At 41.7% G+C, this 25,680-nt stretch overlaps 2 protein-coding genes across 2 annotated transcripts in view; both read left to right on the top strand.

The window, feature by feature from the left end:
* The first annotated feature begins 256 nt into the window (after positions 1 to 256).
* Positions 257 to 25,680, top strand: part of LOC306968079 (NACHT, LRR and PYD domains-containing protein 5-like) — a 429,270-nt gene continuing 403,846 nt past the window's right edge. The window contains exons 1-6 of the mRNA XM_079563345.1: positions 257 to 271; positions 2,285 to 2,416; positions 2,477 to 2,581; positions 2,654 to 2,758; positions 5,475 to 5,541; positions 5,623 to 5,827. Coding sequence (XP_079419471.1) covers positions 2,316 to 2,416; positions 2,477 to 2,581; positions 2,654 to 2,758; positions 5,475 to 5,541; positions 5,623 to 5,827 — 583 coding nt within the window. The 5' untranslated portion in view covers positions 257 to 271; positions 2,285 to 2,315. The remainder of the gene's footprint in view (positions 272 to 2,284; positions 2,417 to 2,476; positions 2,582 to 2,653; positions 2,759 to 5,474; positions 5,542 to 5,622; positions 5,828 to 25,680) is intronic.
* Positions 7,106 to 18,800, top strand: LOC306968339 (uncharacterized protein; the record flags this gene model as incomplete). Its single annotated transcript, XM_079563682.1, has 8 exons — positions 7,106 to 7,152; positions 9,954 to 10,127; positions 11,257 to 11,424; positions 11,940 to 12,113; positions 17,070 to 17,237; positions 17,396 to 17,566; positions 18,012 to 18,058; positions 18,156 to 18,800. The coding sequence occupies 8 exons, from the start codon at positions 7,106 to 7,108 to the stop codon at positions 18,692 to 18,694; spliced, it is 1,488 nt and encodes a 495-aa protein (XP_079419808.1). The 3' UTR covers positions 18,695 to 18,800.

The following is a 25,680-nucleotide window of genomic DNA, read 5'->3' on the forward strand; positions in this document are numbered from 1 at the left end:
ATTTTTTGTAGTTGTTTTGTCTCTTTTTTTTTCCACATTTCTGTCAGATTTACGTCTGTTTTTCATCAGTTTTTCATCACATTTTTTTACATTTTTGTCACATTTTTGTTGCTAGTCTGACCCTTTATTCCAGAAGCATTTCAGTCTGTTATGAAGTCACTATTGCCCAAATTTTCCCATAATCGTCCTGAACAGGAGTCCCGCCTCGTGGTCTTTGCTCAGGTGAACTGCTGGGAAATCAAACACATTTGAAGACAGAAGAGAAGACTTGGTGAGTCACATGTTTCTGTGGATGTTCATTATATGACAGTTTTTATCAGTCGTATTAAAAATAAATGAAAGAATGACAAAATATCTAGAAATTGAAAAGTAAATAACTAATATAAATGACCAGATGGAATAAAAAACTACATGATCTTAACCAAATTTACCTTATCCTATCAAAGGAACAAGTCTGGTCTAAATCTCCATTAATCAAAATGTAGCAGTAGTAACGTGTGGGGAGGTGAATATGGAGAGCTGGTGTGTGTGATGGGCTTCTCTAACACCTAAGTCATCGAAATGAATCTTTTTTATTTTGTTTTTGTTTGTTTTACGTTGTCACTTTTTTAACACACTTTTGTCACTTTTCTGTTCCACTTTGCAGCTTTTTTCGGTACGTTTTTCTCACATTTTCATTGCTCTTTTGTTGCATTTTCCTTTCATTTGACACTCTTTTCAAGAAGCTTTTAGATTTGGGTAATGGATGTTAACTGGAGAAAATGTGCTTGGTTAAGGTGAGGGTTTAGAGGTTAACCAGGTTTTAACAAACATCAATTACATATGAAGTTGAAACCAGTTTTCTTTTTCTTTTTTTAAATCTGCGTGATCTTGCACTGAGAGCCCAGGTGACAATTATAAATGGAGAATATTATGAATGAAAGATTTCCTGTTTGTGTGGGGCATGAGAGGCTGTCACTCAAAGTAAAGAAACGTCATCCACTAGAGGTTTGTTATGTTTGAGGTTGGGGAGTCACACAGGTGAACTGAGGAGGGTCTGGAAACGTTTAATATCTCACTGTATATGAGATATTGGATTGATCCTTTTAATCATATCATATTTCTTTAAAAGAGAGTGTAACCTGACACCTTTGGATTTCTTTTCTTTGTCTGATTCTTCAGGCCCTGCCTACTTTAACCTTCGGCCAGAAATCCAGTTGAACAGGATATTATTATTGTAAGGAAGAGCTGAAAGCATTTGAAGACAGCGAGAGTGTTTACCAGGTAAGTTAACTTGTCCATGATTAGAAATGTTGCTAATGTTTTTGTAAAGTACTGTGTGGGAATGTACAGCAAAGTACTTTATTCTGTACTATATTCTATACTGTTTTCATGTGAAAGGTTTCTATTTTTATGAGAGAAGTGCATCAGTTAAGTTAGCTCCACTGGATAAACTCCTGTTCATTTACATATTTGGGTTTTTCATTTAATCTATTGAAGACATTAATGACACTTATTATCAGCCTGTGGTACAAGGAACTACACAATACTAGAGAAAAAATATGATTGTTTGGGGAAGTTGTTAAAGATAAGTCTCCAGGAATCACTTGTGTTTACAAATCAGAACAAATCACTTATTTGCAAACACACTAATCCTGAAAAACTTACAGTGGAAAAAGTGAAAACCACAAACTTATTAGATAATAGGTCTAGTAAGATTCACTCATGAACAGATACAACCTCAGAATCGTCTAATAAATGTGCACTGTCACAATAATAACCTCAATAATAATAACTTGGTGGCGCCGAAAAAGCTGCTCCCATCCAACTCCATAAAGCTCTCTCCTGATGCACTTCAACACGGTAAACTTAACATGTCTGTTTAGCAAAACACAGAGCCCCACTCCCCCCTCAAATATGCATGAGCTAGAAACTAATAAGTAGTGCTGCAAACACACCTCACTTCCAACTTTCTCCAGTTCAGCATTACACAAATCTACAGAACTCAACTAAACGGATAATAAAACGGAAACTGTGGTTGTTTTAGGTGGAGGTGAAGAGGTTAAACAATGTATCTGGTTCGTCCAGTGTTATTGTTATATCCATATTAAATCAGTGAAAGAAATAAATGACAGTGACTTTGTTTAGGCTTAGCACTTATTTGAAACGCCTATTTAGCCCAACAACTCTGCTATGTATAAGTTTATGTGTTTTGGTGTATTATTGCATATAAATTATCACATTATATAAAGTTATAGTGTAAGTTGTAATATGGTAAATAGTTGTTTTGTTTATTAATTAACAGGCCAAACTCATTTTTTTTCCTCAAGAGGAAGATGGAGGAGGGTCCTGGGCCCAGCTGTGAGTCCATCAAGAGTGACCGCTCCAAGGGTCTTCCTATTGCCTTCAATGATAAACGTTCTTCCACTGGTTTCAAGTGAGTCAATCAAAAATACTAAATAGTTATTTTTTTTATTAATCGTACCATGCATTATAGTGTGCCAAAAACACCTCCCACTGGTCCCAGATGTGAGTCCATCAAGAGTGACCGCTCCATGGGTCTTCCTATGACATTCAAAGATAAACGTTCTTCCTCTGATTTGTGAGTCCATCAAAATAATTTTCAAGTGTATTTTTTTAATATATATTTTACTAATCGTACCATGCATTATAGTGTGCCAAAAACACCTCCCACTGGTCCCAGATGTGAGTCCATCAGAAGGAGCCGCTCCATGGATCTTCCTGTTGCCTTCAATAATGAACCTTCTGCTGAGCCTCGGTGAGTTTCTGGTTCTGAAGTCCTGGAGGAATAAATATGTACATTTATTGATCCACAAAAGAAATTTCATAATCACAATAGCTCATTGATACAATAATCAAAACATTCTTGCAAAACAACAACAGAATTGCACCAATGGTAAATCGACATGGTGCTTCCATCTACATTAGACACTCAAACGGCACGGTAGCACAGCGGTTAGTGCTTGTGCTTCACAGCTAGAAGGTCCGGGTTCGATTCCCACCAAGGACGGGGCCTTTCTGTGTGGAGTTTGCATGTTCTCCCCGTGTCTGCGTAGGTTTCCTCCGGGTTCTCCGGTTTCCCCTACCACTAAAAACATGTACAATAGGCCAGGATGTATGAGAGTGTGTTTGTGAGTGCGCATGGGGGACGACGGATGAAAATTAGCCTAAGGCTACAATCCGGTGTGGCTTGTTCATTAACTTGCACTGTCCCTACCAAATAAACCATAAAAAAAAAAAAAAACAATGTGGCCTTGATTAGTTTAGTTTCACAATTTCACACATACAATCAGGAAATAAACTCATCATCATGTAATGCCTCATTATGGAAAAACGGACACTTAAAACACTTAAAGCTTCTCAACAGGGGTCCATCACCCACCGCCCTGATCAAACATAACATTGCACAGCTTAAATCAAGGATAGTTCACAGCCAGTGCCGCTGATATAATTTCAAGTGCATATGATCTATTAGACACATTTTTTGCTAAAACATATTATACACAATTATATTTAAGTCTTTAGTTTGGTCATTTTTGTGATGTTTATAGTTTCACTTCCTTATTGGACACTGACAGGAAGTGACATAGATGAAGGTAAACAGTTTTAAACTGTTGCCGTGCTGACATTGTTAAGTCAATGTGAAAGAGTCAAACTGCTCTGGAACTTTACCTTAATCTATGTCACTTTCTGTCAGTACCTTAAAAATGAAAATAACTTTTCTGCCCAACATTTCTTCATTAAAATTGCTTCTTCACTGAAATAAAATGATAATTGTGCAGCTGATGAACTTACAACTGGCGTTATCCTTCTCAATAAGTCATATTTTCTAAAGCATTAAAACCTGTCCTATGCACTTTAATGAGAGGGCGGACTAATATGTGCTGATTGGCTCGCACTCCTGCACAGATACAGCAACAGCACAGGTGACGTTATGACCCATTAAGGCAAGTTTACAGTATTTGTAGAGCACAATTTATACACAAGGCAGTTTACAGTGTTTCACAGCAAGGGCTTCACGGTTGCAGAACATTTCAAGAAAGAATAAAACATCAAAAACTTAAGGTCAAACGCGACTTTTAACCAGGTGTTGGACTGCCTCGGATTTTTGTCTTTTTTGCCTTTACTTAAGTTTCGATCCTGAAGAGCACCTGACCTCCTTTACAGACAATTCTACCCACTGAAAAAATCATATAATAGAATTGCAACCATTTTCCTTCCCAGCACCAACCAATATCTCATCCTACCCACAGAATCAGTGGAGCTGTACAGGATGGCTTTCAACAGTCTTACAATGTGTATCAATTAGTGGTGGGCCGTTAACGGCGTTAACGTGCTGCGTTAACGCGAGACTCTTATCGCGCGATAAAAAAAATATCGCCGTTAATCTAATCTCAAAGCTGGGTTGGGAGCTGGGTCTATACTCTGCTATGATGACTTTCACCGTGATATTTTATGCAGGGCTTAAAGTATTCCGGCCTGAGGCCTCTGGCGCAAGCAAAGTGTATCAGACTGCAAATTATTTGTCCGGTTTTTCCGCGCATTTGTGAAAAACTCGCCTTTCCCGCACTTCTTACGGTCCGTGAATGCATCTCACGCGCAGCCTCGCTGTTACGTGATTCCTCTGAAACCAAAACATCTGCCACGCGGATGCTGTAGCTACTTTTGTTATGGATTAAGTTTTGCCAAATGGACGCTATGACCAGACGAGTGAGAATCGGGTAAAGAGGCGAAGAGCAGCAGGTTCTACGACTGATCCACAGTGAGTTTATTTACTTATTCTGTGAGAACAGTCGGGCTAACGGGGTCGCATCACCCGCGCTAAAAATAATAAAATAAGCACTAAAAGCCCCACACGAGAGCGCGGTGTCGGACCTGCCCCGCTCATCAGTTCCTGCCTCCTTCTGCAGCCGTGTGCGCGGTGAGACAGGTGCACACGGTGAGACAGGTGTGCGCGGTGAGACAGGTGTGCATGGTGAGACAGGTGTGCACGGTGAGACAGGTGTGCATGGTGAGACAGGTGTGCACGGTGAGACAGGTGGTGAGACAGGTGGTGAGACAGGTGGTGAGACAGGTGGTGAGACAGGTGCACACGGTGAGACAGGTGCACACGGTGAGACAGGTGTGCACGGTGAGACAGGTGGTGAGACAGGTGCGCACGGTGAGACAGGTGTGCACGGTGAGACAGGTGTGCACGGTGAGACAGGTGGTTTAATCTAGATTAATCTAGATTAAAAAAATTAATCTATGCCCACCTCTAGTATCAACAATAGCAAAAAACAATCTATCATCAATCAATCTATAATCAATCTATAATCAAATACATTGGATGGTTCAAGACAGAAAACTATGTACAAATCAACATTTATTAATGCGGATTTACAACATTCTGAACAGAGTATGTAGGCCTACAGAGGAACAGGTATATAACGATTTTGACTGAATATGAACTTCATTTCACTGTGTGTCATCAGTCAAACAGAACATCACGATTCAGGACTTGAACAGTCGACTCAGACTGAGCTGGACGCCATATTTAAGGTCTGCACTTTACCAAATGTGCCTCACTTCTTTTCTCTCAGATTTGTCCTTGGATTTTGTGACTTTTTATTCTCATTTTAGCGGCTGGAGGAAACCCTTGTGACATTTGTCAAAGATGAACTGAAGAGGTTCCATAAAGTTCTGTGTTCAAATGACCCAGAATGCTTTGATAAAGAGGAGGAGGAGGAGGAGGAAGAGCAGAATAACCGAGAGGCTTTTCTCAAGATAACACTGGATTTCCTGAGAAGGATGAACCAGGAGTCACTGGCTGAGCGTTTACACAGCAGTAAGTCCACAGTCAGGCTCACTGTGTCAGGGCGAGTGATGACGATCACAATGTTTTTGTGTTTCAGAAAGTCCTTCAGGCGTTTGTCAGAGCAAACTGAAGAGTCTCCTGAAGCAGAGGTTCCGCTGTGTGTCTGAGGGCATCAGTAAAGAAGGAAAACAAACCCTCCTGAACCAGATCTACACAGAGCTCCACATCACAGAGGGAGGGGCCTCAGAGGTCAACCAGGAACATGAGGTTAGGCACATCCAGGCTGCGTCCAGGAAAAGATCCACATCTGAAACTACTATCTTATGTGAAGACCTCTTTAAAGGCCCCGCCCCAAAACTGGGACCAATCAGAGAGGAGCCAACAATGGGACAGGAGCAAATCAGAGCAAAGGAAATTAGGAGGCAGTCACCACCAGTCACGGAACAGGTGGTAAATAAACCAGGTAGCGTAAACAATATATTAAAAAAGTTTACTTCTATACTCTGGTCAGTCATAACAGAAGAGACAAAAAAGCAAGAACCAACTGGAACAGAAGAGAAACCAATCAGAGCAAAGAAGACAGAGAAACCAATCAGAGCAGAGCAGACAGAGGAACCAATCAGAGAAGAGCAGACAGCGAGGCGGGGGCCAGTCAGGACGGTGCTGACGAAGGGCGTGGCTGGCATCGGGAAAACGCTGCTGACTCAGAAGTTCAGTCTGGACTGGGCTGAAGGCAAAGCCAACCAGGACATCCAGCTGCTGTTCCCCTTCACTTTCAGAGAGCTCAATGTGCTCAGAGACAGACAGTTCAGTCTGATGGAGCTGCTGCACCATTTCTTCAGTGAAGCTAAAGGACTGTGCAGTTTAGAACATCTAAAGGTGCTCTTCATCTTGGACGGTCTGGACGAGTGCAGACTTCCTCTGGACTTCAGCCGGACCCGGGTCCTGACTGAGCCCACAGAGAGCGCCTCAGTGGAGGAGCTGCTGGTGAACCTCATCAGGGGGAGCCTGCTTCCCTCCGCTCGCCTCTGGATAACCACGCGCCCCGCGGCGGCCAATCAGATCCCGGCAGAGTGCGTCTCCATGGTGACAGAGGTGCAAGGGTTCACCGACCCACAGAAGGAAGAGTACTTCAGAAAGAGGTTCAGAGATGAGCAGCAGGCCACAGCCGTCATCTCCCACATTAATAAATCTCTAAGTCTTTACATCATGTGCCACATGCCAGTTTTCTGCTGGATCCTCTCCTCAGTCCTGGAGCATGTGCTGAAAGAGAAAGAGGGAGAAGAGCTGCCTCATACCTTCACACAGATGTACATCCACTTCCTCGTGGTCCAGGCCAAAGTCAAGGGCCTCAAGTACGATGGACACTCTGCAACAGACTCTCCCTGGAGTCCAGAGACCAGGGAGATGGTGCAGGCTCTGGGAAAACTGGCCTTTGAGCAGCTGCTGAAAGGAAACCTGATCTTCTACGAGTCAGACCTGAGCGAGTGTGGGCTGGACGCTGCAGAGATCGCTCGTTACTCTGGAGTCTTCACACAGGTCTTTAGAGAGGAGCCAGGCCTGTACCAGGACAAGGTCTACTGCTTCATCCATCTGAGTGTGCAGGAGTTTCTGGCTGCGCTTCACGTCCATCAGACCTTCTTCAGCTCTGGAGTTAACGTGCTGTCCACACAACAGACCTCTGAGAGCCCTGAGGATGAGTTTGTAGCCTTCTACCGCTCTGCTGTGGACTGTGCTTTAGAAAGTCCAAACGGACACCTGGACTTGTTCCTGCGCTTCCTCCTGGGGCTGTCTCTGCCGACCAATCAGAGTCTGCTACCAGTTTTACTGACTCAGACAGAAAGAAGCCCTGAGGTGAATCAGAAAACTATTCAGTACATCAAAGAAAGGATTGGTGAGGGTTTGTCCACTGAGGGAAGTATCAACCTGTTCCACTGTCTGAATGAACTGAACGACCACACACTGGTTGAACAGATCCAGGAAAACATCTCAGAAGGACGTCTGTCTGACATGACTCCTGCTCTGTGGTCCGCTCTGGTCTTCTTCCTTCTGTCCTCAGACACTGACCTGGAGGTCTTTGATCTCAGGAAATACTTTGCTTGACCAACAGCTTTTTTGAAGCTGCTGCCAGTCATCAAAGCCAGCAAAACGGCCATGTGAGTTACATCATTTTATTCTCAACTATTAAAACCCTTGTGGGTCAGTGAAGTCATGGACCTTAGAGGGTGTGGTCGCTGCATTGTGAAGTACAGAGTCAGAGTCTAAAATGTGAGAGGGCCTCAAGGGGCTGGAATAACATCAAGTTGACTTCGGTCACGAGTTTGTACACCATGGGCCAGATCTTGTGGCGGCGCACGGGGCGGCGCAGGCTCTTGGCGAATTATTTTCCGAGTGGCGGCGCTATATGAGCCATTCGCCTCCGCCACCTGCGAGGGGGCTGCACTGATGGAAACACGGCTGACATTCACTTCCTCGTTTACATTGCGCTGTCTTGCGTTCTTCCTTAAGCCTTAGGCTCTCACAGGTCAAACTAAAAACTTTATTTACCCCATCGTGAGCTAAACCATGTTCACGTCTCCAGAGAAAAAGAGCTACAGCGTCCGCTGTGGCGCGGATCAGCCGCGCTCGGCGTGAACGCGAAGCAAAACAAAAGCACATGTTCACCCCCCACTCCCACACAACCACTCTCCTGGACGCGGAGTCGATCTGGTTGGAGGAAAATGTCTGTGTCTCCACCCACTAAAAGGCGCTAAGTCTGGAGTGGCAAGATCACAAAGTGCGCTCCGACTGAGCGCACTCTCCGTTATCGTCTCCGTTTTGATGCACAAGATCGGGCCCAAAGTGTTGTACATATTTTATATTTTATCTTTTTTATTTTGCCTATTACTTCGGAATGGAAAGAGATAGAAACTTACAGATTTTTGTTTTGGAATCTACTATTTTTTGTTGGCCTAACAAACAATAAATAATTCACCTCGGGTCCTGAAGGCAGATCACACTCCCCCGCCCCACCGTGTATGTTCTTGTTTCTACGAACAAGAACTCTGGAACCGTACGTGACAGACTTCCTGTCTTTTGTTTTGGAATGTACTCATTCCTCACTTTCAAAGGTCTCACAGAAACTGTGCAACAACAAATTAAACAGTTCTTCAAATCCATGTCAAAGGTAAAGCCACATGAACGCCTGGATATTTTGCTCTTTTTGTCAAAAATAAACATTTCTCCTGTACAACCTTTATTAGCCATCTCCTTATCACTAGGGCCACTAAAACATTGTTCTAATCTGATACCTCCTCTGCTTAATTTTTCATTTAATTTCCATATATGGGAATATATGCCTGACTTTTGCCTTTTTTTTCTCATTCGATCATGTTTATTACATGTTTATTACATGTTTATTACAGTCCTATGGCCCCACTACAGCATAATTATGACGTTAATATCAACTGTCCTGAAAACAAAGATGTATAGGTGTATATATCACTTAATAGTCCATTATAAGAGGATGTTTTTTGATCAATCAAACAAAAATGAACCAGGTGAGACCCACAAGAATCAGGGTTTTTACATAAATGTTACACATGTTTGTAAACAAACCCACTGATATCTGTCAAATAAGCAATTACACAATTGTACAGAATCAAATACTTGGAATATACTTGCATGTATAACTTTAAAACCTAAACACCTGTAGAACAGCAAAGAGTTTTCCTTTATTGATTGTTTTTAAGACTTTTATCAGTATAATGGCTGACTCAATAGGAGGCGGAAACGTTCAGGTTTTCAGTGTGAGGCTATATTTAAATTCATGATGTCCAGGTGAGCTGTGGTTGCCCCGTGTTCTGGTGCCTGTAATAATAATTAAACTAATCACTGGAGCTGTAGAGTTGAAAACCACTGGGGACACAATTTGAGAACCACCAATATAACAGTTTATTTTTTGAAAAGTCTTTATGGCTCCACCTCAGTTCTGTTATGAGGCAGGAAGATGGAAAAGTGTGGAAGCAACAGATAAGTTCCATAATCATGAATAAAATTCAGAGACCGTGACTGTAATTATGAAATGCTAATCAAGGATGGTCTGTATTATTATGTTTTAAGGCTGTATTGATACAGACTTCAGTTAATGTAGTTATTATAATGTCCTGTATTTCAGTTTGAGGGACTGTTCTCTGTCCGAGAGCTCCTGGGGCCAACTGGCCTCAGTCCTCGGCTCAGAGGTCTCCAGTCTGAGGAACCTGGATCTCAGTAACAATGACCTTCATGACTCGGGAGTGGAGGTGCTCTGCTCTGGACTGATGAGTGTCAACTGCAGACTGGAAACTCTCAGGTGAGGAAAAAATAGATTGATTGTTAGATACAGGACTATCTACTGAAGCAGCAAATAATATACATAACCTTCAGAGGATTTTCTGTTTTACTCACAGGCTTAGAAATTGTCATTTAGCATCTCTATTAACATAATGTAAGTGCACATGAGAAGAATTATGAAAAACAGACTCCAAATATTTCTATATCTTATTTCCGTGTAAACTTTAAATCATCTTTTTGTGCTCCATTTAGAAACATTTCCAAATATGAGTCATTTGGACTGAGTTGTTTTGAATTGAAGACATTTGACGTCTTATCCAGGGGCATCTTCAGCCCTGACGTTCCCTGGTCTGAAAATTGGATTTTACTTTTTGCTGCTCGTTTATTTCCTCTGAAACGTCTCAGGTTTTTTTTTCAGCTTCATTTTTCTTTCACAATTTAAATCTGGATAAATCAGATGCCTGAGATTTAAGAATAAAACAGTTTAATTCACTTTCCACAACTAATGTAATGTCCCTGCTGTATTAACACTGTACTGTATATTATTATACTATACTGAGTTTCAGGTAATATTAATTATTATTATGTAAGTGTCTGGTCATAGAAAATATACAGTATTTACTGCACAAAGATATTAAACATTGAAGTATTTCTGGGTTTTATTCCAAAGGCCGTTATTATTTAAAACATTTTGTGGATTTTGTCGTGAAAATGTAATGAAATCAATAAGAAAAACTGACTCCAAGTAAGACATCATCACAAGATTTCGGTCTCATCTAAATGGAGCTGGGTACCCATTTTTATTTGTTTTCAATACCAGTACTTTAACTAAATACTAGGTTTACGATACTGATACCTGAACAATACTTTTTTCAATAACAATACTAAAATAATTGTCATTTAGAACCAGAAAACAGAACAATAATGATAATTTATTCCATATTTCTTTTCAATTTGTCTCTGGACCAACAGGCGTCACAACTTGATCAAAAGATATAATATTTCTGTTTCTGCTTTCGATGTTTTTATTTTTTCGATATCAGACTAGTGTAGTTTAACCCAGCCCTACATCTAAAGTGGTGCAACTACTGTATGTTCTGGTGGTGAAAACTCCCACAATCTGGAGCCTGATTATTTTTTTCTTTCAGTCTGAGAGACTGTTTACTGTCCCAGACCGGCTGTGGTCCTTTGTCCTCTGTCCTGGAGTCCTCCAGTCTGAGGCTCTTGGATCTCAGTTTAAACGACCTGAAGGACTCAGGAGTGGAGCAGCTGTGTTCTGCACTGAAGAGCTCCACCTGCAGACTGGAAACCCTGAAGTAAGAACACAACAAAGTTGGCCAATACTGTATCATTCAAAGTATTAATCAAACATTACATCACATCAGGCCATATGTAGCTCCATTCTGGAGGTTTGGAGGAAGAATGTAAACTCCACACAGAAAGCCCCGCCCAGGAATTTAACCTGGGACTTTCTAGCTCTGAGGCATAAGTGCTAACCACTGAACCACTGTTACAGAAAGTCCTTTATACTGATCAACATCATGTCCATGTTTTTGAATAATGTCCTTTATACATAAACATAGACCTGTAAACTTTTACCCAGATGTAACAGATCAGTGATGACAAAGCAAACAAACTGCTCACTATTATTATTACTATTATTATTATTATTATTATTATTATTATTATTATTATTATTATTATTATTATTATTATTATTATTATTATTATTATTATTATTATTATTATTATTCCCACTCACTGACTAAAGGTGCCTCTTTAAAGGCCACAGACTGTTACCGCCTGTGTTTATGTCCTTGTGTTTCTCCAGATTGGTTCGTTGTTCACTGTCCCAGAGCTGCTGTGGTCCTCTGGCCTCAGTGCTTTGCTCAGAGTCCTCCAGTCTGAGGAACCTGGATCTCAGTTATAACAACCTCCTGGACTCAGGAGTGGAGCTGCTGTGTGAGGGAATGAAGAGCGCCCCCTGCAGACTGGAGAAACTCAGGTGAGGACAGAGTTAGTTTGTACAGAATTAAGATCGTTTTTGCTGCTGTTTACACCGCGTTCCAAATTATTATGCAAATGACATTTTTCTAAGATTTTCTAAATTGTCAACTCAAATGAGAGTCAGCATAATTTTCCAGTCTCTAACTGGTAGAGGATCATTTAAATGTGGTGGAAAGAATTTCCTAGTGATAACAGTATTTTTTTCAAAAATAAATATAGTAAAAACCTCAAAATCCACTGTTCCAAATTATCATGCAACTCATCGTTTCAATACATTTTAAAGCTTGTAATTAACTGAAAATTGTCATTTGTTGTATTTGTAGCATTAGGAGGTCATACTTACTGAAATCAAAAGATATTTCAATCAAAAAAATATTAACAGGTCAAGTTATATTTTTCCATGTGAGCCCTTGTGTGATAGCAGCAAGGGCTCCCTTAAATCCATTAAAATTGTGAGTTTTTGGACAGTTTTTGCTTTGATTTCTTTGCAGGATGTTAGAATAGCCTCCCAGAGCTGCTGTTTGGATGAAAACTGCCTCCCACCCTCATAGAAGTTTTTTTTTGTTGAAAAAAAGGTTCTCAATAGGGTTGAGGTCAGGGGAGGAGGGGGTCCACATCATGAGTTTCTCTCCTTTTATGCCCATAGCAGCCAGTGATGCAGAGGTTTTCTTTACAGCAGGACATGGTGCGTTGTCATGATGAAGATGATTTTGTTCGGGAAAACACGGCTCTTCTTTTTGTAGCATAGAAGACAGTGATCAGTCAGAAACTCCACATATTTTTAAAAGGTCATTTTCACACCTTCAGGGCCTAAAGGGGCCGACCAGCCAGAGCCGTTTTTTTCTATACGCAAACTACGCAAGGTGCCGCAGCTGCAAGGGCCCCGCATCTCAGTCAAACTACAGTGTTGTTTCACTGATTAATCAACGTTGTTACAGGGACAGGCTCTTCCAGCACTCACTCTCCGCCTACTTCGCCACATATAACACCCAAACGGGGCAGTCTGCAAGTGAATGAGCAGGAGAGACCGACCGCCTTCCCCCTGTCTCTTCCAAAGCGCGAGTGCTTCTCCGCTCGTGTCCTGCTCGGCCGTCTGTCTCCCGGTGTTTCGCCTCATGCTTCGCCTCATGCGCGGCTCCTCCGCGGCTGCATCACGTCACCCGTGTCCCGGGCGCTGCTCTCATGTTTTCTCTGCGCGGACTCTGGGCTGCAATTCTGGGCCTCACTCTCATTTAACCCCTTAACTCCCACCTGAACCAAGCACATTTTCTCCAGTTTGGCTTAACCCCAATCCAAAAGCTTCTGGAAAAAAGGTGTAAAAATAGCAACAAAACTGAGACGAAAACAAGGATGAAAATGTGACAAAAGTGAAAAAAAGTGTACAAAAAATGACAAAAATGGACGAAAAAGTGACAAAAAAGTCACGAAAATGTGACAAAAATGAGTCGACTGCCCGACAAAAAAAATGATGAAAAAAAATCTGACGTGAGGAAAAAGATCAATTTAGTTTTGTTGGTCTTTCAAATGAGGCGTTACACTGGCCTACAGGATTTGGGTAAAGCTGAACTGGAGAAAATGCTCTCGGTTCAGGCGGGAGTTAAGTGGTTTAACTCTCTTCTTACTGTGTCTGGTGAGTCTGGAGCATCAGGACAGTAGTTTGGTGAGTAGACCAGAGTAAAGCTGTGTCTGTGGCCTTTTTGTTGAGTTGAATCCACATGGTTCTCATGAGCACAGTTACTTACAGTAACTCTGGTTCTCTGAATGTGCACAGTCTATAAGGAGTTGGGGCGACTCACAGGCTAATTCTCAGCGGTCAGACAGAAACAACCGTCAGGTGCAGGTTTCAGTTAGTTTTAAATCAGCGGTTCCCAATCTGTGGGTCAGGGACCAGAGGTGAGAGAATGGGACCATTTGCCATTTACTATTTTAAAAAGGGAAAAAGACTATAGTCGTCCTAAATCCCAGTCTCACAGTGGCTTAGTGGTTAGTGGTTCTCACACAGGGGGCGGGGCCTGAATTGAGGTCTGTATGTTCTGCATCTGCCCTGGAACAGTGGAACTGTTTTGACCATAAATGGATTCTCTCTTCGTCGAATAACCATGGGACGCTACTGTAGGGTCCCCGTGTGGATTTTTGCTTAGGGCCTCAGAAGGGCCAGCACCGGCTCTGCGACCAGCTCTCTCACCATGATTCTGGCCCAAAACATGACTCCGCCCCCTCCTTACTGACATCACAGCCTTGTTGGGACATTGTGGTCATTCACCAACCATCCACTACTCCATCCATCTGACCATCCAGGGTCACACGGCCTCATCAGTGAACAAGACTGTTTCAAAATGAGTCTCATGTATTTCTGAGCCACTGCAGCCGTTTCTGCTTCAGCTTCAATGAACAGTTTAGGGGAGGCCGGATAGAAGGTTTATGCACAACTGCAGCCTCTGGAGGGTCCTACACCTTCATGTTCGGGAGACTCCAGAGGCACCAGCAGCTACAAATACCTGTTTGCTGCTTTGTAGCATCTGTTCTCTTAATCTGATGTGTTTGTCTGGCAGAAACCGTCCATATTGTGCCTTTATCTGCACAAACCCGAGTGTGTCTGAATCATCCACAAATCTCTGATCAGTTTGATGATTACACTTAATCTTTCATGAAATATCGAAGGTTTTCATACCTAGACCAAGACATTCAACTATTTCACACTTTTCATCAACAGAAAAACCCTTTTTCTTCCCCATATTGGTTGAAAATGATGATCTGCTTAATAAAGTGGAACACCCTTTTTCAGTAGTTTTTCCCTTAACTGGGCTTAACCTGAAAACTAATCATCCCAGGTCTCTGAGATTAATGTCAGTGATTCAAAGAGCCCCGAGACACAACACCATCCATGAGTTTCATTGATTGACTGCGGAATTCTTCCGCAGTCAATTATTGGTTTTCATGTTCTTTATTATTATTCCTCTTCCATCTTTTTCCCGATTTTCTAGAGCTTTCAGCACCTTCATGCTTTGTGCAATTTATGCAAGTTATGCATCAAAACGTTCCGCATGTTGAGGAGAAGGTGCTGTTACTTTTGGGACTTCTGCAACTTACGTTTTTTCCGCAATCGGCCAAAATTGCTGCCGCAAATCCATGCTTTTCTGCACTTTTTTCTGCATTTTATGCAATTTCTGCACTTTTTGCATGTTCAGCTTCTGCAACTTGTGGGTTTTGAGAAAAAATTGTCCTTCTGCAGATTTCCAGTTTTTTTATATGAGAGTTTGACATTTTTGCATTGGTGTGTATGTGGGAATCCAGCCCATGGGGGAGACTCCAGGCCTTTCAGCCATTTGTGCTTCTGCCAATCAAGCACTGAGGCCATTTCAACAGTTTGACCAGTTTATGGAATATAAAAGTTTATGCAATATTAACAATTTATGCAAAGTAACCACTTTATGGGATTTAACCAGTTTATGCATTTTAAAGTGTTTATGCAACTTAAGAGTTTATGCCATTTAGGATTTATTAATTTTAAAGAGTTTATGCAATTTACATAATTTATGCAAATTAACCCATTCATGCATTTTATCACTTTATGCAGTTTATACAGTTTATGCAACATGACATTTTATGCATTTTACCAGTTTATGCAAAATAGATTATGCAAATTAAGCAATTTATGCAATTTGAAGAGTTTATGCAATTTCTGCATTCGCTTCCCACAATTCCGCAGTCAATCGCAATGGCGCAGCCATTGCATTTCTAGTTGATTGACTGCGGAATTCTTCCGCAGTCAATTATTGGTTTTCATGTTCTTTATTATTATTCCTCTTCCATCTTTTTCCCGATTTTCTAGAGCTTTCAGCACCTTCATGCTTTGTGCAATTTATGCAAGTTATGCATCAAAATGTTCCGCATGTTGAGGAGAAGGTGCTGTTACTTTTGGGACTTCTGCAACTTACGGTTTTTCCGCAATCGGCCGAAATGTCGGAGATTTTTCCCATTGACTTATAATGGGGCTGCCGCAAATCCATGCTTTTCTGCACTTTTTTCTGCATTTTATGCAATTTCTGCACTTTGTGCATGTTCAGCTTATGCAACTTGTGGGTTTTGAGAAAACATTGGCCTTCTGCAAATTTCCAGTTTTTTTATATGAGAGTTTGAAATGTTTGCATTGGTGTGTATGGGGGGAATCCAGCCAATCAGGAGACTCCAGGCCTTTCGGCCATTTGTGCAGCTTCTGCCAATCAAGCACTTTCAACAGTTTGACAAGTTTATGGAATATAAAAGGTTTATGCAACATTAACAATTTATGCAAATTAACCACTTTATGGGATTTAACCAGTTAATGCATTTTAAAGCCTTTATGCAACTTAAGAGTTTATGCCATTTAGGATTTATGAATTTTAATTTATGCAAATTAACCCATTCATGCATTTGACCACTTTATGCAGTTTATACAGTTTATGCAACATGACATTTTATGCATTTTACCAGTTAATGCAAATTTGATTATGCAATTTGAAGAGTTTATGCAATTTCTGCATTTGCTTCCCGCATTTCCGCAGTCAATCGCAATGGCGCAGCCATTGCATTTCTAGTTATTATTATTATTATTTTTACCTTTTTGACACAAAAATCCAATTTGCATAATAATTTGGAACGCAGTGTAGTTTCTAAATCTGTTTGACAATTTTCAGGAAACAAAGACAAGAAAGTTTAATCTAATGTCATGTCTTTGAACGAACATCCAGCAAGAACAAGAAGAACAAAAGGGCATGGATTGTTTTTTGTTTAGTTTTTTACTAAATATACAGTAAATGGTGTGAGGTGTCAGTCTGATAGATCATTAGAGCCGACCTGCCTGAATTTTCGCTGAAATAATCCTCTGTGGTTTGTTCTATTAAAGTTTTACAAACTGTTATTAGTGATTTTTCCAGTCAGAATTTAAGAGGCTGATGTGACACTGTCTCTCCAGATTAAGTTACTGTAACCTGTCAGGGAAGTGCTGTGGTCCTCTGTCCACGGTCCTCAGTTCAACAAGTCTAACTCTCCTGGATCTCAGTAACAACGACCTCCAGGACTCAGGAGTAAAGCTGCTGTGTTCTGGACTGAAGAGCGCCCCCTGCAGACTGCAGACCCTAAGGTGAGTCTGATCCTGTTACTTTCAGGTTTTAAGCAGTGCCTCGATGCCACTGAAATCGAACTCTCTCCTGTCACAGTTTGACAGTTCAGTTCCTGCTTTGACCCAGAAATGTCTCAGAGGGAAGAACTGTCTTGTAAATCAAATGTGTGTGGTTTTAGTCTGTCTGGATGTCTGGTCTCTGAGACGGGCGGAGCTGCACTGGTCTCAGCTCTGAGCTTTCCCTCCTCCAATCTGAGAGAGTTAGACATGAGCTACAACCATCCAGGACCCTCCGCTGAGCTCCTGAGAGCTCTACAAAACCAGCCCCACTTCTGCCTGGACTCTCTCAGGTGAGAAGCCCGTGAGGTTCTGTCACTTCAGCTTCACTTCAATGAGGGCAAATTGTTTTAAAATCAAAAATCAATTTCCTGTGCACATCTATGCACACAAAAATATGAATTGTGATAAATATGGGATTTGAATTTTCAGCTTTCCAGGTATAAGACGACCCGCTCCACCATCTGAGCCGCTGTTACAAAGAATATTTTACTACTTGATGAATTTCAGTCTTTAATTGAAACATTCAAATTGTGATTTGATCTGAGCTCTGCTCTATCAGTAACTGTTTCCCAAATAAACAGCAGTATGATCTGAATAACTGTTGCTGTTTTTCTCATCAGTCGCCAAAATACTTATTGTCAGTTCTGTGTTTATTCCTCACCTGTGACATAAACTGTAGTAGTGCAGGATACACTTTTGGACTTTGAGCAATGACCATGTTTCATTGTGTTTTAGGATGAAACCTTCCGGTGCCCAATACTTAACTCCAGGTCTGAGAAAGTGTGAGTTTCTGGTTCACAGAACTTCTACCATTCAACAGGTCTAGTGATACGTGTCAACTATCATCAACTTGCTTCACTGTGTTTGTTTGTGCCTCAGATTCCTGTGACCTGGTCCTGGATGTGAACACAGCTCACAGAGCGCTCCGTCTGTCTGAGGACCTGAGAACAGTGAGTCATGTGGAGGAGGAGCAGCCGTACCCAGATCACCAGGACAGGTTCGACTGTCGGCCCCAGGTCCTGACCTCCACTGCTCTGGGGAGACGGTGCCTCTGGGAGGTGCAGTGGGACGGCTGTGGAGAGGATGACCCTGGGTGGGTGGACATTGCTGTGTGTTATAAAAAACTGAAGAGAAAAGGAGACGGTAAAGAATGTGTGTTTGGGCAAAATGATGAATCCTGGACTCTGAGAGTGTTTAAGGGGCGATACTCTGTTCATCACAGAGGAAAGGAGTGTCGTCTCGGCTCTTCTGCATCACAGCGAGTGCTCGTGTATTTGGATGTTGATGATGGATTACTGTGGTTCTATGATGTGTCCTCTGATGGTAAATGGCGTGGCATCACTGGTTTCTGTGCCACTTTCACAGAAACTCTGGTGGCTGGGTTTGCATCCTACTGCAGTTCTGTCAGACTTATTTGAACTCCTGTCTTCAGCTGAACTCAAGACACAAAAGCATCAAGTGTGACGTACATTTATTGTAGCAGCGACAAAGGAAATGTAAGATTATGAAGTTTATAAACTAAGAGTCATCATAAACTGAACAGATCAGTTGTTTTCAACATTAATTTCAGACAAATTGTAAATAATGTCATTAAATAAATAAACAAACCATAAAACTGTAAAAATGTGTCATGAGTCGTTCTCCAGAAGCAGCGCATGGTTTTGTGTGTGGTGGAGTTTGCAGGCGCGAGAGCCCGGTGGTCGACTGGTGGGGGGGTTGGTGAAAGCAGACTGGGCTTTATTCATTGAAGTTTTCATTTTGGCTTCAGTCCCACAGCCTTATAGCCTGGCTACAGCCTTTGAATTTCAAGAACAATCCTATAGGTCTATTGCCTGTTATATCAATAACATTTATATTCACAGTTTGGTTTATAATCTATTTAATTGTCTGTGATACATTTAATTTTTTTCAGCGCATATAGTTGTCCATCCCCCGCTTCTGCTAAAAAATTGTGTTTTTCTGTGACTGTCTCTGATGGATGTTTGGTGAACCTTCGCCTGAACCAAAGTGGATTAACTTTTATAACCAACGCGGGTCCCAAAATGTAAACAGCGATGGACCAGAGGGTGAGTCAGTCCAAACGCGGGTTAGCATGTGTGTTAGCATATTAGCTTGTGTGTTAGCATATTAGCTTGTGTGTTAGCATATTAGCATGTGTGTGTTAGCCATTTATGAAGCTGTGTTGCAGATGTCAACTCCGTATAACTGCATCGTGAAGCAATTTCACTTATTGTTGTTTATTTATGTCAATGTCAAATTTATTTATAAAGCACATTTAAAAACAACCATTGTCGACCAAAGTGCTGTACAAGAACAGTAACAATATGTACAATAAACATAATAAAACTTAAACATTGGTAATATATAAAGGCACAAACTGTGTCTGGTCCACATGGAACCGAAGGCCAAAGCAAAAAGATGAGTTTTTAATTTGGTTTTAAACTCCTCTACAGACGGAGCCGAGCGCACATGTAGAGGAAGGCTGTTCCAAAGTTTTATTACGGTATATATATATATATTTATATTACGGTAAAGTTGTATGTGCGGAGAGAGGGGGCGGAGTTAACTGAATCGAAGCGTTGTGTCTTCCGGGTTCTAAAAATACCTCCAGAAAACACTTATATTTATCACAAAAATGAACGCTCCGTAGTGGTAGAGGTACAATATATCATATACATGCCTATACTTAACTTTGGAATGGCTAAAATAGCATGATATAGATCCTTTAAACAATGCATCTGGTTCATCCAATTTTATTGCTATGTCCATATCAAATAAGGAAACAATAATATAATATAATATAATATAATATAGTGTAATCTATAATATAAAACGCAATTGCGAGTAGGGCGGTGTGGTAACTTGGCAATTATAATGAAACCACCAACAAGGGTTTGCCGAGATTCAGACTTTATCTCAGAATATTTAGAGGTCAACATGGTGGAACAACAGAGCCAAGTAGGCCACAACTTCAGGAACAATACTGGGATTCTTTTAGTGCATATGCTCCCACTAGTGGTCATGAGCTTACATTACAACACTCCTCCCCCACTAAGGTCAGAAGTTACTCCACTGTCAATAAACCAAAAATGGTACAAACATGCAAACAATTCTGGTGTCAGTTACTTCCATAAACCTGGTCCTATTAACACATTAAACCCAACATATCGCTATTATTATTATTATTGTTTTTAACCACCTTAGAACATGGCCTTCAAACAGTAAAGTCATTAAACATTCAGTCTATCAGGAGGCTTTCGAGCACGCTGAGCGGTCACACACACGGGGTATGGGTGTCCACTGTCCATCCTCTGTAGGTGCAACAGACGCCTCCTGTGGTGAAACGTTTGACAGTTCCGCTCCTCCAGTAGACACCGGTGGCAACTCGGCGGCAATGCTGACAGAGCCCTTATCGTGACGCAGACGCACATGGTCCTGATGTCTGCGGAACACACGACCGTCCGTCAGTTCTACCACATAGGAGACGGGACCACTCTGTTTCAAGATCACTCCAGTAAGCCATTGCTGATTTGACCTACTGCTGAAATTCTTCACATAGACATTATCGCCTGATTTCAGCGGTCTCTCTTTTGCATGTAGGTCATGGCTTTCCTTCTGCTTTTGCTGTTTCCTTGTTACCTTTGCCTTCAGGTCTGGACGAAGCAGATCCAGCCTAGACTCATGGCCTTACGTCCCATCAACATCTCTGCTGGTGTACGTGCAGTAGTGGTCTGAGGTGTGAGGCGATGTTTGAACAGGAAACGCGACAGTCTTGTACTCAGAGAATCACCTGTCATGCGCTTCAAACCTTCCTTTTGTCTGGACAGCACGTTCAGTCCATTTGAGGCCGGATGGAAAGGAGTGGTGTGAATGTGACCTATGCCACTCCCTGCCATGAACTCACTAAACATCTCACTGGTGAAAGTTGGACCATTATCTGTAACTAGCGAGTCAGGCAGACCATGGACTGCAAATACTTGTCTTAGTTTCTCAATGGTTGAGGGAGCTGTGAAATCATAGTTTGAACGTATCCATGCTCAAATCATGTATGAATGAACATGCATCGCTATTGCCGTGCGGTCTCCATGTATGGGCCACGTATGTTCAACTTTCAACTAGCAGTGAAAGGCTTTGACGTCAGAGAGTGTTTTTCCTGCGACCGTTAACGTGATTGATATGTGGTCTCGCATGTTTTCACTCACCTCTCCGTAAATGGACGATCTCGATCAGCCTCTCTGAGAAAAACAACCTTTCCTTAGGAATTTGGAACTTCAGCCTATCATTTTTAAGGAAACGCCCTGTACGTACCTCATTTACATACTATGATAAAAACCCATGTCTATCATTATTCGTTGGGAAAATGTGAACATGCTCTGTACTTTTCGCCCAGTAAATATCTTACTCCACGACGGGTCTCTTATCTTCCTTCCTCACCATGATTTCAAGCTGTTATGTTGCTCATTATGTGACACTCTATCCACTTGGAGTGGGCGTCAACCATGATGAGAAACATCTGTCCCATGAAAGGTCCAGCAAAGTCCAGGTGTAATCTAGACCAGGGACGATCTGGCCACTCCCATGGATGCAGAGGGGCTGGTGGCGACAACATCCCATTTGACTGACATTGTGAGCATGACTTAACTCGGTTTTCCAAGTCAGAGTCCATTCTTGGCCACCATACGTAAGATCTTGCCAGGCTTTTCATTCTTGACACCCCTGGATGTGTCTCATGTATTTCCTCCATAATCTGTGAACGACCCGAGGGTGGTACTATGACTCTCGTCCCCCAGAAAATGCATCCATCCTGTATGCTCAGTTCTGTCTTTCGTGTCACATAAGGCCTCAATTCCTCACTTTCAACAACAGACCCTCGCAAAAGGTAAGTCTTAACCTTCGACAGGACTGGGTCTCGCTCGGTCCATTGCTTGACTTGAGATGCCTTTACCGGGGTTTCAAACAATCTCCCCAATGAAAACACAGTCTCTGGAGGCACTTTTCCAGCTCTGTACTGTATTGTATACTGGTAGGCTGACAGTGTGGAAACGCTTTACAGCAAACGCAATCGCAAGACCCTCCTTGTCTAACTGCGAGTAAACCTTTTCCGCAGCCGTCAATGTCCGTGAAGCAAAACCAATAGGCTTTTCAGACCCATCCTGTGCATCACATGTGATAGAACTGCCCCCACGCCGTGGGGTGAGGCATCACACAAAAGGGTATCCTCTTTGTCTGGGTCAAAATGAACAAGCAGTTTTGCAGAGTGGAGTAGTTATTTTACTTCTTTAAAAGCTTTCTCTTGCTCATCACACCACTGCCACTTTGTGTCATTGTGCAGTAGTTTGTACAGCGGCGCCAAAACTTTCGAGAGGTCCTGGAAAAATGTTCCATAGTAGTTAACTATGCCCAGAAATGATCTTCGCTCAGTGACATTCTTCACACTCCAAACACCAGGCGGTTGTACTTGAACAATCCCTTGTGTGTGTTTATTGTAACATATTCCTTCAATTCCTCGTCCAGCAGCATCTGCTGGTAGGCGTGGCTCATGTCCAGTTTCGTAAAAAGCTTGATGAGTTTAAAGCGACTGGTTGGAGATCTCTTGTTTAAAGGCTGCTGGTTTTCAAACAGATGCTTTCGTGATGGAAAACCTTGAAAAAAAACAAATGACAAGAAGCTGTGGGTGAACTCCATCAGCGCCGCTCTCTCCAGCAGTCCTGCCTTGAACCTTCCCCCAGCGCCGCGGTCGTCTGTCGCAGATCAACATAATGTAAGTGCACATGCGAAGAATGATGAAAAACAGACTCTATGTATACTTTAAATCATCTTTTGCTGCTCCATTTTAGAAATATATTCAAATATGAGTCATTTGGACTGAGTTGAATTGAAGACATTTGACGTCTTATCCAGGGGCATCTTCAGCCCTGACGTTCCCTGGTCTGGAAATTGGATTTTGCTTTTTGCTGCTCGTTTATTTCCTCTGAAACGTCTGGGGGTTTTTTCAGCTTAATTTTTCTTTCACAATTTATCCAATCCAATAAAAACTGGATAAATCAGATACCTGAGATTTAAGTATAAAACAGATTAATTCACTTTCCACAACTAATGTAATGTCTCTGCTGTATTAACACTATACTGTACATTATTATACTATACTGAATTTCAGGTAATATTAATTATTATTATGTAAAGTGACCTGTAAACTTTTACCCAGATGTAACAGATCAGTGATGATAAAGCAAACAAACTGCTCACTATTATTATTATTATTATTATTATTATTATTATTATTATTATTATTATTGTCATTATTTTCATTATTATCATTATTATCTTTATTAGGCCCGAGCAACGGACACGCATTTAAAACTAAAATTTTAAAATTAAAACTTAGTGCTCCGCAAGCTTTTTCTTTGGGGGGGGGAGGGGGGGTCCGCGAGAGAAAATAAAGCTCATTGGCGCCCCCTCAAACAGGCAGTTTACATTGAGTAAATGAGAGCCCGGTCGCAAAAAAATAATTGTACAAAATTGACATTTGCCAGGAACATAGACCACATCAGGACATGGAAAAAATTATATTATGACCCCACCCTAAATGCTACAGGAAGTCAACCATCTTGGCCCGATACACAAACCTTCAAAATCGTACCTCTTGAACTTCTGGCCCCTGATCCCCAAGTTTTCAATGGAATCCAATTTTGGCCAACATGTCCCAAACCCATGTGGCTTTCAAAATCATCAATTACATTTTTTTAAACTATTGGACGTGGTCATGACAAGGCCGCAACTGAGAGTCCATTTTTAGCAAATTTCAAAGCCTCATATCTTTCACAGACTTTGTGGGATTGGAACGGACCCAATCCGGCGGGCGTGCACATTCCCAGACCTGGACCTAATGGTGTGCAAACGCAGCCGCTATCGCCAAAAATGCCTTTAAATTGGCTTGTAAGTGGCTTGTAAGTGGCCCGCCCATCCTCCGTGAAAATGGCCAGAGTTCTTTGCCTGGCAGCATGTTGGACTCTGTCAGAGTTTCTCCTGAAATTTCGTCAATTTTCCAAATTTCCGCCTTTATTAACAAAAGCTGACTCCAAGTAAAATATCATCACATTATAAGATTTAAGGCTCATATAAATGGAGCTGGGTACCCATTTTTATTTGTTTTCAATACCAGTACTTTAACAATACTTGGTTTACAATACTGATATCTGAACAATACTTTTTTCAATAATGATGCTGAAATATTTGTCGTTTAGAACCAGAAAACAGAACAATAATGATGATTTATTCCATAAGAGGGGTCAAAACTTAGTGCTCCACAAGCTATCATTTTGGGGGGGGGGGGGGGGGGGTCCGCGAGAGAAAATGATGAAAGAATGCTCAGTGGCGCCCCCTCAAACAACCCCCCTCTCGCTTGCAAGTGGCCCACCCATCCTCCGTGAAAATGGCCAGAGTTCTTTGCCTGGCAGCATGTTGGACTCTGTCAGAGTTTCTCCTGAAATTTCGTCAATTTTCCAAAATTCCGCCTTTATTCACAAACGCTGACTCCAAGTAAAACATCATCACATTATAAGATTTCGGGCTCATCTAAATGGAGCTGGGTACCCATTTTTTTTGTTTTCAATACCAGTACTTTAACAATACTGATACCTGAACAATACTTTTTTCAATAACGATGCTATAATATTTGTCATTTAGAACCAGAAAACAGAACAATAATGATGATTTATTCCATGAAAGGGGTCAAAACTTAGTGCTCCACAAGCTCTCATTTTGGGGGGGTCCGCGAGAGAAGATAATAAAATAATGCTCAGTGGCGCCCCCTCAAACAGGCAGTTTACATTGAGTCAATGAGAGCCCGGTCGCAAAAAAAAATCATTGTACAAAATTGACATTAGCCAGGGACATAGACCACATCAGGACATGGAAAAAATTATATTATGACCCCACCCTAAATGCTACAGGAAGTCGGCCATCTTGGCCCGAACCTCAAACCTTCAAAATCGTACCTCTTGAACTTCTGGACCCTGATCCCCAAGTTTTCAATGGAATCCAATTTTGGCCAACATGTCCCAAACCCATGTGGCTTTCAAAATCATCAATTACATTTTTTTTAAACTATTGGGCGTGGTCATGACAAGGCCGCAACTGAGAGAACATTTTCAGCAAATTTCAACGCCTCATATCTTTCACAGACTTTGTCGGATTGGAACGGACCCAATCCGGTGCGCGTGCACATTCCCAGACCTGGACCTAATGGTGTGCACACGCAACCGCTATCGCCAAAAATGCCTTTAATTGGCTTGTAAGTGGCTTGTAAGTGGCCCGCCCATCCTCCGTGAAAATGGCCAGAGTTCTTTGCCTGGCAGCATGTTGGACTCTGTCAGAGTTTCTCCTGAAATTTCGTCAATTTTCC

This window comes from Gobius niger (genome assembly GCF_951799975.1).
Source record: "Gobius niger genome assembly, chromosome: 9".
Taxonomy (NCBI): domain Eukaryota; kingdom Metazoa; phylum Chordata; class Actinopteri; order Gobiiformes; family Gobiidae; genus Gobius; species Gobius niger.